General features: G+C 40.4%; 1 protein-coding gene across 8 annotated transcripts in view; it reads left to right on the plus strand.

Annotated features, from left to right (window-relative positions):
- Nucleotides 1–13,435, plus strand: part of Rasgrp3 (RAS guanyl releasing protein 3) — a 103,501-nt gene that overhangs the window by 70,801 nt on the left and 19,265 nt on the right. For all 8 annotated transcript variants that reach the window (XR_007978417.1, XR_007978416.1, XM_052186384.1 and 5 more), the window contains 6 exons: nucleotides 64–195; nucleotides 1,437–1,584; nucleotides 2,889–3,062; nucleotides 3,410–3,526; nucleotides 5,663–5,938; nucleotides 12,326–12,403. Coding sequence is in view for 6 of the 8 variants with exons in the window: in XM_052186384.1 (XP_052042344.1) it covers nucleotides 64–195; nucleotides 1,437–1,584; nucleotides 2,889–3,062; nucleotides 3,410–3,526; nucleotides 5,663–5,938; nucleotides 12,326–12,403 (925 nt within the window). In the remaining 2 variants the exon portion in view is untranslated. The remainder of the gene's footprint in view (nucleotides 1–63; nucleotides 196–1,436; nucleotides 1,585–2,888; nucleotides 3,063–3,409; nucleotides 3,527–5,662; nucleotides 5,939–12,325; nucleotides 12,404–13,435) is intronic.

The raw sequence follows: 13,435 nt of genomic DNA on the forward strand, positions 1-13,435 counted from the left end.
AGTCTCCAAGTGTGGTCCAAATGAAACCTGCCGGCTGTCAAAAGTCCTTTCTTTACCTTTCAGGTACTGGATTCTGAAATTTCCTGCAGAGTTTAATTTGGATCTTGGTTTGATTCGCATGACTGAGGAGTTCCGGGAAGTAGCTAGTCAACTAGGATATGAAAAACACATCAACCTCATGGACATATCCAGCGTGTAAGAGTGGCATGAGTCTTTCGATCTTTGTGGGTCCATTACTTTGGGGAAGGGGCCGTAATGACCCTGCTTGACTGGAATTTCTACTCTTCTAGAAGGAAGCTCCTTCTTTGGAGACAGCCTGGCTACAAGGAACATAGCTATATTAGATACCATCTATCTCTCCAAGGTGCAGTTTGTTTGTAAAATGGCACCATACCTTTGTAGAATTTTTCTATGCTTTAAAAGTACACAAGAGAGCACAAGAAAACATTTGGCATGTGGTAGATGCTGAATACTTACTTGTTTAATCTGAATTTAGTCAATGTCTCCTATGCCCTAGCTACTCAGATCACCACACTGGTTTCTCCTAGGAACCTATCAGAAATCAGTCTTGGGTTCTGCCTAAGCCTCCTGGATTGAATCTGTCCCTTAATAAAATCCCCTATAAAACTATAGTTGTATCGATGACTGGTTCATTCATTAGGATGTAATATTAATTAGACTCATTTAACACAGACCAGCAAACTCTACAAGAAAAAGTGTTTTGACCCTAGGTGTTATTGTCCATATTACAACTGTATATTGTATCCCAAGCTGGCCTGAAATTCATTATGTAGCCTAAGTTGTCCTTGAGCTTCTGATTTTTTTTTTTTTCCTGTCTTGGCTTCCTAAGTGCTAGGATTATGGATATATATCAAATATACATATTTTCTGTCTTAGGCATTCTCTTTGCCTGGCCTGTTTCTTCAAGACTGATAATGCATGGCCCAGGATTCACCAGGGACACTTGTTTACAATGCCTGTCATTCAGATTCAGTTCTAGTAAATCAGTGATTCTGGAAGTGAGATACAGGCCTTTGTCTTCATAATGAGTTTTTCAGATAATCCATATGATATTCAGGTGTGATAAACAAAGTCATGGTTGTTTCCAAGCACCTTTAGTCACCATCTATATGCCAACAAACTTCTGAATTTACAGGCCTATCCCTGATCTCTTCTTTACAGTTCATATCTTGCTTGGTCACAAGAAGTACTAAGTAAGAGATTCGGGATGGATCAGGGCAAACCTACTGTGCCTAGACAAAACAACTCCAAATCTGTTGGCAAAGGATGGGTGGTTTTCTCTTCAAATATGGAGAACAGGGCATGTATTTCACACAAGCTCCTGGCAGTAGGCCAAGAGTTTGTCAGTGGGTTAATATCTTCCTCTGAGTGAAATGTTTTTTCGGATGCTGAGCAGACTTGTTCTTCTTTCACAGTCCTTCCTATGACTGGATGAGGAGAGTCACACAGAGGAAAAAAGTATCAAAAAGGGGAAAGGCCTGTCTCTTATTTGACCATCTGGAGCCCATTGAATTGGCTGAGCACCTCACTTTTCTGGAGCATAAATCTTTTAGAAGGATCTCAGTAAGGAACTTGACGGTTATACTTCCAAGGGTAACAAGCAACGTGCCAACTTTCCCAAGAGCTATGTGTTCATACTCCCAAGTGTTGGCAGCCTCTGCCACTGGGCTGTATTGGAAATGTGCCCTTAATTCACAAGAACAATCCCTTTTAACCAAGTATAAATATTATCCTGTCTTTAGTTTATGGCTCAGGAGCTGCTATATTTCTGCCGCTATGTTCAATGTCTCCTTTCATAGAATTAAAGCGTGATTTTTCTAAATATTCAGCAGAGACTTAACCATTCAAGGTTTATTTAGTTTGAGAGGCTTCCTCCACGTGAACAGTTTTGCTGGGCCTTTTATCTATGGTAGTGAGGGTTGGGAGTGAGTTAACTTTTTTGGTGTCTATATAATGCCTAACTGTGAAAATAGGTTGTAGGCTTTGAGGAGATCTTGACATTAGACGGTCTCTTTCCCAGAGACAGATGTCCTGACTTAGACTTTACTCCCTACACATCTTGATGGACCCACCCTCATTCCCTTTCTATGTTCCTTCTCCCTTCTGTTCTCCTTCCTTCTTCCGCTACAGTCTCGTCAAGCTGCCCTTTGTCACGACCTACTTCTGTATAGTGTTTCCATCAATCAGTTACTTTGACGTATCTCGTGATCATGATCACAGGTGAAATCATCCCATCCCAAGGACCCTGACGTAAATCACACCATTGTTGGGAAGCAAGATTTTTTTTTTGACTAGAACATGGATTTCTTTTTTTTTTTTTTTTTTTTTTTTTAGCAACATTACTTTGTTTTTTTCTATCCCCCGGTCCCCTTGAAATATTAGAAGCTTATTGTTTATTGAGGGTATGATATTCCATCCATTTCCTGTTCTTTAGTGTGTGCTATTGTCTCTTAAATGTGCTTGTTCTTTGACATCACTGGTAGAACCGAAAATGGCAACCTTAGTTCTTTTGAGGGAAATACTGATTCTGTCTAATCCATTAATTTTCTCAAGATAATGGTCTACATGGATCTTAGGATTCAGTAAGCTTGGAAGTCTCTGCAATATAACTTTGAATTTCTCCCCTTCTTCCCCCCTCTTCTAAATCACTGTGACTTGTGTGTTTGTATCTGAATTTTGAAATATGGTAAGATAGTCCATTAGAGGCACATAGGTATCGAACTTGAAAGAAACCTCTATAAATGCAAAATGGAAGAAATCACCACATTGCTATGAAAGGCTAGCTCACTCCTCTTACCTAACTGTGTAATGTCTGATTTTGTTAAAAACTCCATCATCTTCAGAATCTCTTATTATTCTTTTGTCAGTTCACAGATTATCAGAGCTACGTCATCCACGGCTGCCTGGAGAATAACCCGACACTGGAGAGATCTATTGCTTTATTTAATGGAATCTCTAAGTGGGTCCAGTTGATGGTTCTTAGCAAACCAAGTGCTCAACAAAGGGCAGAAGTCATCACAAAGTTCATCAATGTAGCACAGGTTTGCCCTCATTGTAATTAGATCTGGGTTTGAAAATTCTGTATATTCATTAATTGTATTGAGAAAAGTCATTGAAGAAATTGGTGTTAACAATAAAATAGCACTGGACTGTTAAACTGTGCATAGTTATCTAATGAACAAACTATATTCCTCTCACATAGCAAGACTGTGAAATGAATGGTATTGTATTTTTAGAAAATTCAACTTTCATTTCATCTTAAGCTGATGTGTGTTTTCTCCCTAGATTCTTGTTATTAAAATTGTGCTCATTCACTTGGAAAATCCAAAATAATTTTTAAAAATCCTTACCAAGTATTAGTGTTAATGGTGTTTGTCTGTTTTTGTAGAAACTCCTCCAACTAAAGAACTTTAACACCTTGATGGCAGTGGTTGGTGGCCTTAGTCACAGCTCTATTTCTCGACTCAAAGACACCCATTCTCATCTCTCTTCCGAAGTTACAAAGGTACCATGGATTTTTATTTAAATTCTAAGTAGGCATTATAGATTGCTGAGATGTGCTCTGATCCTGGCATATATTATATAGGAGGGTAGCGTTTTTATCTTAACCCAATGCCATGTTATTTATAGGGCACAGAATAGAAAGGGAATAGCTCTATCAGCCAAGCCAACCATAAAACCAGATTGCTGCTAGTGGTGTTATTATAAGAATGCTCTGGCCAGGCCAGTGAGATGGATCAATAAGTGAGGATGCTTGCCACCAACCCGGTGACATGGGTTTGATCCCTGGAACCCACCTTGTACAAAGAGAGAACTTATTCCCAACAGTTATCCTCTGATTGGTATATGTATGCTGAGCTGTGCACATGCCCTCCCTGATAAATAAATAAATATGAAAAAATATCCTAGCCAAAGATGAATATATTATAAATGTTACCAAATATTTATGTGGTACTTGCTATATGATCGGTACTCCAATAAATGTGGAAGATACTAGATGAGTAAAATGAATACCCAAAGCTTCTAAAATGAATTTACAGATGTCTACTCTAGAGACTTATATAGAAATATTCACACTCATGAGTTGCCACAAACAAAATCAAACTGTAGACCAAATCAAACAATTGTTTTACTTACTGAGCAGAAAGGAACATCTTCCCTTATGCTAACACTTGGCTTGTCGGGTGTGTACTGCTGTAACCTTAAAGATGTAAAAGATCTAAATTGGTTAAATAATAAAGCAGTCTATTGTCTGAGAACCGTGACCATACCAGAGCCTGGCTCGGTTGCTTTGCCTTCTGAATATCAGGAGTTTGTAGCTGCTTTTGTTCAACTTTTAGTTTTTATTTGTCTTCTTGCTGTTATTAGCCTGCCTTCCCTCCTGATTGGGCTTTGGGAAGCAACAGGACAAAAACTACTCTTCTTCTTGAAAGACTTCTCGTTTTCCCTGTGCCCTCAATAATTAAAAACCCTCTTTCCGTACGTTTCGGCCATCTCAAGTCATATGATGGCTATCCTGAGCCAATAGCAATTGTCTGAGAAACACAGTGTACTCATTGGCTTTGCCCTCTTTGTTTCTAAACTGTTTACAAACAAAACAGGTGGAATTCCCTTGAGATTATGGCAGAGCCCTTCCTAGGTGCTGGGGGTAGAAACAGCCATGAATCATGTGAGATGCTATTGGAAAGGGAAGATGATGGGGAGGGGATTTATTAGAAAGTCTAGTGTTGTTCACTAACTAGCTAAGATTATCTACACAAACACAATAGAATAAGCCAGAGAAATACCATTATTTTGCCTCAGGCTCTACCCTCACCTCAAGTATAATGGGACTCACTATGGACGTTATTTTTTTTTCTTAAGTTTTGCACTACATTTCAAATAAAAGGCAAAAAGAAAATTTAAGTTGTACAGAATAAACAGTTTAGGGATTATACTATATCTTTATAAGCTTTATATTTAAGGGATAGAGAGATGACTCAGCTGTTAAAAGCTCTTGTTGATCGTACAGAGGATGTGGATTTGATTCCTAGGAAGTGCATGGTGGCTTACAACTGTCTGTAGCTCAAGTACCAAGCCTCCTCTAATATTCCCAGGCATGTGCTGCACACACTCACATGCAGACAGAGCACTCATATACATAAAGTAATATAACACACACACACACAGAGAGACACACACTCACTCACCCTTTTAATTAGTGAGAAATCTAAATCTCCAGCTCAGTGCAGCTTTTCCTACCATGAACTGTCCCAGATTAACCTTCAAGTAACATTTGCAATGCAAGTTTCTTGGAGCCACAATGGTCTTATAAAATGTGTGTGCTTGCCTTTGTGAACTATAATTTCTCATGACTCTCAGAATCCTAAGCATAAGTGAGATGCCATTTAGCAGCTCACAGGTAAGCAGAAATGCAAGATATTTCTGTGCTGTTGCAAAATGGAGCAGGCTGTCCCAGTGAGAGCCAGGCCCAGTGCATTTTTCTGATTTTTTTCTTGGTTGATAGTTTCCTGCATCAACATCGGTACAGCTAATACTCGTCCCCAAAGCTGAGGAACTCCAAACCACATATTCTAGAATCTGGGAGTGGACAGGGGAGAAAGTTGCTGTTTGAAAATTCTGCTTTTCCATCTCTTCCCAGAACTGGAACGAAATGACAGAGTTGGTCTCCTCCAACGGCAATTACTGCAATTACCGCAAGGCCTTTGCTGACTGTGATGGCTTCAAAATCCCCATCCTTGGCGTGCACTTGAAAGATTTGATAGCAGTCCATGTCATTTTCCCAGACTGGATGGAAGAGAACAAAGTGAACGTTGTGAAAATGCACCAGCTTTCTGTTACCCTGAGTGAACTGGTCTCCCTGCAGAATGCCTCTCACCACTTGGAACCTAACATGGATCTGATCAACCTACTCACTGTGAGTCCTGGGGGTCAACAGTCTGCTAAACAGTACTTTGTATCTTAATTTCCAGTGCCACTGAAATATATCAACATATCTTCTTGCAATTCACTCTAGAGAGAGAATAATTTAGGGTCAGTCCATGATAAGCAGCCTAGTCCCACAGGATGAGGAAAACGGAACCTTACACCCATAATGAGCATGACCTTGTAGCCTCAAGGCAAATACATTCTCCTTCTTTGGGAGGAGCCTAGTCTCTCCCATATGAACACTTCTAGAGGTCTTTATTCCCTAAGAGCCACTTCAGCCCTTTACTCTCCTTCAGCATAGTTGGAAAACAAATCAGCTCCTTCCTTGTGTCCTCAAGTCCTCTGCTTCTGTTTTGGTTGGGAATTCAGACTCTGTCTTTATTCTTTATTTAAAACTTTTTATTTTGTATTATTATTATATTTCTGTGTGTGCATGTTAGGGGGAGGAAGAGGGAGAGGAAGAGAAGGAGGGGTGGGGAGGGAGAAAGAGAGAGAGAGACAGACAGAGACAGAGAGACAGAGTGAATGACAGGCATTGTAAACAAGTGTCCCTGGTGAATTCTGGGTCATGCATTATCAGTCTTGAAGAAACAGGCAAGGCAAAGAGAATGCCTAAGACAGAAAATATGTATATTTGATATATATCCATAATCCTAGCACTTAGGGGACAGGGAAGGGAGAGAGAGACTTGAGCATATCATAGCAATCATGTGCAGGTCAAAAGACAACTTCACAAGTTTTTTTTTTTTCTTTTCCTACCTGTATAGATTCAAGGCTAAACCTCAGGTTGTTGTGTTTGTGTAAGGAGTTCCTTTTTCTGCTGAGTCATCTTGCTGGCTTCTTGCTTTTTGTTTTTCTTTACTTTTCTCTTGTTTTCATTTTTTGTTGTTTGTTTTAGGCTGGGTCTTATTGTTTAGGCCAGGCTAGTCTTGAACTTATGGCCCCTTGACCTCAGTCTCTCAAGTGCTAGGATTCTAGCTGTGGGCCACCATGTGCTGCTTTTTAAAGATTTGTCTTTCTAGGGCATTCTTTGCTGTCTTCCAAAGCGGTAATGAATCTGTTGTGCTTTACCCTTAACTGTAGAAGGCATTGCTCTGTATTAGGTTAACTATTTTTTTCTGTTCATGTGCTTTATTTAGCATATGCCCAGCCCCTTCCACAGTACCTGGCACAGTGAAGAATTCAGGAGACAAAGTGAATGCTGTGCTTAGGAGTGGTAATAATAAATAATCAGGCCTGCCACTCTGATTATTTATTTATTTATTTACTTACTTATTTAGCTGCTTGTAACAGATTCTATGGATGGTCTTCAGGTCTAGAGTGTTTAAACAACAGGTATATAGAAGATGACATCTTACATTGTAGCTCTTTTTTTTTTTTTTTTTTTTTTTTTTTTTTTTGAGGAGGAGGAAGGAACATAAACAAATTCTCTTACCCTTGCTTAAACAAGTGAAGGTACAACTTCCCTCTTTGGCTTCATAACAGTAAACTTGGCTGCCGTTGATGAACTGATGTTTTCTTTTGATGGCCATAGATGAAAGCAGTGACTCTTCTTATGCTCTGCCTGCCTAAATCACCTAGAACTGCTGCACTGGAATAGGAGCCTGGTTCCCAGACTTCACCCACTAATTCTTATTAAAGGACACATCCCTAAGTAAAATGATAACATGACCTGTATTCTTAGTATGTAGTTGAAATGGTCAACACACAGAACTCTTGGGCTCATGTGATTAAACAATAAACACAAAGATGTTCTCCATTGGGGAACCACCTCACAATAATTCAAACACCTGCATTGATTAATCATTTGCCATGTAAATATGTTTCCATGAATCAGTGCCCAGGGTCATAGCCACAATCAGACAACAAACCACAGGACAGACAGATGATGTCTGAAGAGAAGAGCCAGTGTGGTCCTCAGTTTCAACTGTCTGTCTCTAGACTGTGCTCTTAACCATGAGTATAACTTCATAAGGCAGGTACCCACATTTGGGCAATGTCTCAAACACCTAAAAGGCAATGATAAAGTAGGGAAACTAAGCTTGAGTTTTAAGTGCAACAAGCAAAGGAAAGGTCTCTCCACGGTAGAATACTTGCCAGCATGCCCAAGGCTCAGGTTTGGTCCCCACACAAACAAACAAATAAACACAAAACCTAAATACACCAAGCCACATTATCAGAAAGAGGTTTAGGAAAGTTCTGGTAAAAAAAAACAACTTTTTAATGAAAGTTCAATGGTATAAGTGGGAACTTCAATTTAAAAAAATAAAAGCTAAGAAGCAATTCTTTTTGGCTAAGAAAAACAAATAAAGAAAATAATGCCAGAGTGTGCCCACTTCTTTTATTTAAGAGCACTGAGGGACAATGTAGAAGCTATTTAGCATCGTATTGAAGTCTGCATAGCCCAGAGTGATAGCAAAAATCCTAGGTGGGAAGTCTTGCCTTGCGCCTGTGCTAATCAGCCTGACTGTAGCTTCTCCATCACTCTTCTGTGCTCATCTATGAACTCCACATTTCTAGGACTCTAGAAACACAGAATGGCAAAGCCATGAGCATAAGGAAACGTTTCTGTGGTATTGGCCATGACTCACCGACTCCCCTGGACAGCACAGACCTGCAGAGCAGTCATGACACCTAAGCCAGTTTCTTTGTACATTTAAGGTCATCCTTCCCTCCACACCATCAAGGAGAATGTTCGTTACACACAGAGGCACATTAATTGTTTCTGATGTCATGTGGAAGGTAACCTCATCAACATGAGTCCTGAGGAAGCTTACATGTTCACTAGAGCCGTGTCCACTCTATGAAGCACATCCGTGTTTGAATTCGAACCGCGTGCCTGCGGCTGCCTGAGTCAGAGAGCACGTCACAAGCATTTAAGGGCTCATTTCCTTTCTTCCCAGGTCAAAGTTTTGTCTGAAGTGGCTGTGTTCTTTAGTGACCCATATATACTTTAGCACATTAAAAAATAGAAAATGAGAAAATTCAAGTTAATGAACACCTACTCTGTGCATCATGCTGTCTCCAGCGCTGGAACTTTCCATGACCACTGGTTCTCAGGGTACCTTCCCAATCCATCTCCATAGTAAATGCTCACATAGGCCCTGTAATAAATCCTGGGGGGTGGGGGTGGGGGGACAGAAAATGTCACACCACCTCTGTGCCTCCCTTTCTCAAAAATAAAGGATGTGAGATTTATAAATGTCCCCAAAGTTTAAAAATGACAAACTTCTGGATACAAGGTTGGGGAACTCTCTCCCTTGGGTAAGAAATTAGTCAGCATTTGTCACTATAACAAATACCCAGTATAAATCAATTTATTGAGAGAAAAGGCTTATTTTGGCTCTGCCTGTTAACAGTTGGCTTCGTTGCATTGGCCCTGTGGTAAGGCTGCATATCAGTAGAGCTACACGTGGCAAAACAAGATCACTCATTTCATGGCTGGGGAGTGGAAAGCCAAGAGGACGTGGTTGAGCTCCCACAGTCCCCTTGGAGGCATGCTGTCGTGATTTAAAGACTTCTCACTGGGTTTCACCTCTTAATGCCCCACTACATCACAACAGTACCGAGCCACTGAACAAGCTTTTAACATATGGACCTTTGAAGGACTTTCAAGATGTAAATAAATAGTGACGGTTGATGTTGGGTGCACATCTGCTCTCTACTATGGGTGTATTAATAGCATATAATTTATTTTGTGTCACTACAAAATTAGATAATATTTTTCTCCAACTCTTTCCACTATTTATTTAGAGAATACAATTTATGAGGAAAAGATCGTGACCCTTTCTCCATTGTGTCCTTTGTCCCTTTGGGACAGCATGGGTTAGGTGAAGAGCGGGGAGACATAGCATCACAATGTCCCTTGAGCCTCCAGTTGATATAATAAGGAGTTCTCGAGGCTAATGCCTCTGTTTCATGATATATGAAACAGACAAATTCTTTTCATGGTATTTTTAGCCCCATCAGTTACGTTTATCATTTTGAGCACATGCAAATAGCTGGAAAGCCCCTGTTTTTACAGATTTGTTTAAAAAAAAGAAAAGAACATGAATAGAGAGAGAAGGAGGAGGAAGGAGGAGGAGGAAGAGAAAAGGGGAGAGAACGATTTGCTAAACTGATGAGTGTAAATTTGATCAAATGTCTTTTATTTTATAATAATCAAATCTTAATATAAAAAAACTTACTCTAGAGCCACCTGTGCTGACAGGATTAAAGGGTAACTGTGACAGACAATGGATCAGAAAATTGCCCAAAACCACTGGGGGCAAAATATTTTAGACAAATTTGGTCATATTGTTTAAAACTGGAAAGAGAGCAGGGAAAATCCTTAGGTCCCCCACCTAGAAGAAACAGGATTGATGGGGCAGTACAGAAATGGTATCAGTGGCCCTGGGGACAATTTTCTGTTCACAGATAAGCACTGTTACATGTGGCTGCTACATTGCCTAGGTTCCAAGCCTGCATCTATGAGCTTCTAAGCAAAGTCAGTGGAATGAATATGCTGACTTAAATCTTCACCAAGGTCATGGGTGGAAAGCTATTACTGATCAGTAAGAAATCAAGAAGCTTAACTGATTGCTCAGGATCAGAGTTTTAATAAATATAAAGAAGACATTTGGAGAAGACCAAATTATGCATCACTCTTTGCCCATCTGTCGTGGGAAAGTACCCAGCAAAGATATTCACAGGAGTATCTCATGGACTTAGTAAAGGTTTGTGGGCATTTCGGGTTGAACATCTTGGAGTTGCTGTTACTTCATCTGACGATGCTGGTACCAGTCATCTTAGGATGTGGACATCACAGGCCTCAGAGGCAAGTCAGGAGAAAGGGAACATGCTTATCAGTCAAAGCAGGGGCTGATAACAAGGAATTTGAAAGGAGGACGGATTTAGCATTCTCTCATTATTTCTGGAAACTCCTCCACGAAGGGCCTCAATTTGCAACTGAGGCAAAAAGGGAAGATGTCCTGCTCACTACCCAGAGATTTCTCTTTGGTGAATTTTAGGTCCTAAAGAGTGGATAACATTAACCATCACAGGTCCCAATTAAATATCCTTTTTGTGCATCCAATTTCACTCTTTTGAATAACTTCCTGGTTCCTAGAGGCGTTTGTCTGTGACTCTTTAGAGAAAGGTAAACACAGTGTCCATTCTTAGCAAGCAGGATTTTCAAGACCTAGGAAGATTTTGGGACTATTTTATAACAATGCCAACTTTACTCTTCTTAGGAAAAAGGTTCAGGTAATGAAGTCAGCCTCTCTTCCTTTCGTTCCTTCCCATTCACACTACCTCCTGAGTCTTTTCCTGATTGTTCGGTCTCCAGGGTTCCCTGTGTGTAATGATAATAGTAATAAATACAAATACACCAATAACAGGATCACATAGCAATTCATGGGACAGTCTGGTCTGCTGAATCCTTGTGAAGTACTTTGAATGTATGCTTTCACTTGGCCCTTGGCGAAGTCTAGTTTGGTGGAGACTTGTATAGTTGTTCACATTTTACAGATGGAGAATTTGAGCGCTAGAGCACACTTACCTTGTTCAGCCCTCCAGAGTTCACCGGTGTCAAATTCAGGCTTGAACGGCAGTTCCGTCTGCTCTCAGCGTTCACTCTCCTCTTTCCCAGAACAATTCCTGTAACAGTGGCAGAGTGGTGGCTCACTTCATACTTAACAAGTATGGGTGCGAACACAATTTGTTTTGTTGTTGTTTGCTTGAATTCTGTTTGTTCAAGTTAACTGTCAGGCTTTTGAGGGCAAAAGGCTACTCTGCATTTTGGCATCACCAAGACTTTGCACAATGTTCTGAAAATAATAGGATCTGGGATAGCTTATTCTTTATTTCCATGGTTGTGTAATCTGGTCTTGTACCTGTCTAGCATCCAGACTATAAAAATATAGAATCCCTCTTCTCTCTCTCCCTCTCCCTCTCCCTCTCCCTCTCCCTCTCCCTCTCCCTCTCCCTCTCCCTCTCCCTCTCCCTCTCCCTCTCCCTCTCCCTCTCCCTCTCCCTCTCCCTCTCCCTCTCCCTCTCCCTCTCCCTCTCCCTCTCCCTCTCCCTCTCCCTCTCCCTCTCCCTCTCCCTCTCCCTCTCCCTCTCCCTCTCTCCTGAAAATATAAAAGCGGTCCAACCAACACTGCGAGGGACCAGAGTCCATTGTGTTTTTTCCTGATGCTGATGACCTCACCAGGAAAAACTTTCTTTTCAAACTTTTATTTCTCATCTCTGCATGACTTTATGTCTTTTTACTACTATACATCCATCCAGATTACCAGGCATGAGACATCCAATGTTCAATTTGAAAATGTTTCATTAATGTACGTAAAGAAATGAAGTCCAACATAATCAGTTGTGTCTTCTGGTTTTGCCATAGCTCTCTCTGGATCTCTACCACACAGAAGACGATATTTATAAACTGTCACTGGTGCTGGAACCTAGAAATTCCAAATCAGTACGTATTGTTTTTGTCTCAGTGCTAAACTCCTCTGTCATTTATTGTCATTGACCATTTTGATGGTGTTTTGTGTTCTAAAGACTAAAGAACTTTGAAGATCTGTATTCTTCCCATTTGACCCATGGGCCAACTTGTCCCCAAAGGGATTATTTCTTCACATGATGTGTTAAGGAAGAGGAGGAGGAATAGCAGCCCCATGTTGTTTTATTATTGATCTTTTATCTTTTGTATCCATCTATACAAAGGATGAGAGAGAGAATGAATAAAAAAGAGAAAAGAAATAAAGTTTTCTCACTGTTTAAGATGCTGCCTTAGGTAGGGTTTTTGGGGCTTTGTTATAAACAAACAAATAAACAAACAAACAAACAAACAGGATCTAGAGCTGGTCCCGTGATTAAGAGATAAGAGCACTTGCTGATCTTGCAGGGGACCAGGTTTAGTTCCCAACACCCATATGGTGGCTCACAACCACCTGTAACTGCAGTTCTAGGGGGTTTGATGCCTTCTTTTGAACTCCACACAGGGGGCACATTCATGCATGAGGTCCAAACACTCATACACACAAATAAAAATAAAAGAAACAAACCAACCGAAGAAAAACATCCATAGGAACAGCACACACACACACACACACACACACACACACACACACAAAACCACCCTCATTCTCCCATGAAAGCAATTCAACACATTTTTTATCTGTCTCAAAAATTATGTGACCAAGAGTGTTTGAAGATGACACCTAACAGTGACCTTGAGAATCCAAATACACGTGCAGTACATACTTACACACATATATCACCCACATTTATACACAGAGTCAAGATGTGTGAAGAAGAGGATGTGAACTGTGTGGGCACGGCTCTATCTAGATTGTATAACGTTGTTGGTGTTGCTAGTAATCCATCAGTAGAACCCACCACAACATTGCTATAGGTTAAAATGTGTTACGGTTCCTTCTCAGTTTCTCATATTAAATAAAGAACCTCCTAGAACAGGTTTGCTTGTGTCGACCAGTGAGAACACTGC

The sequence above is a fragment of the Apodemus sylvaticus genome, chromosome 6 (genome assembly GCF_947179515.1).
Source record: "Apodemus sylvaticus chromosome 6, mApoSyl1.1, whole genome shotgun sequence".
Lineage (NCBI taxonomy): Eukaryota > Metazoa > Chordata > Mammalia > Rodentia > Muridae > Apodemus > Apodemus sylvaticus.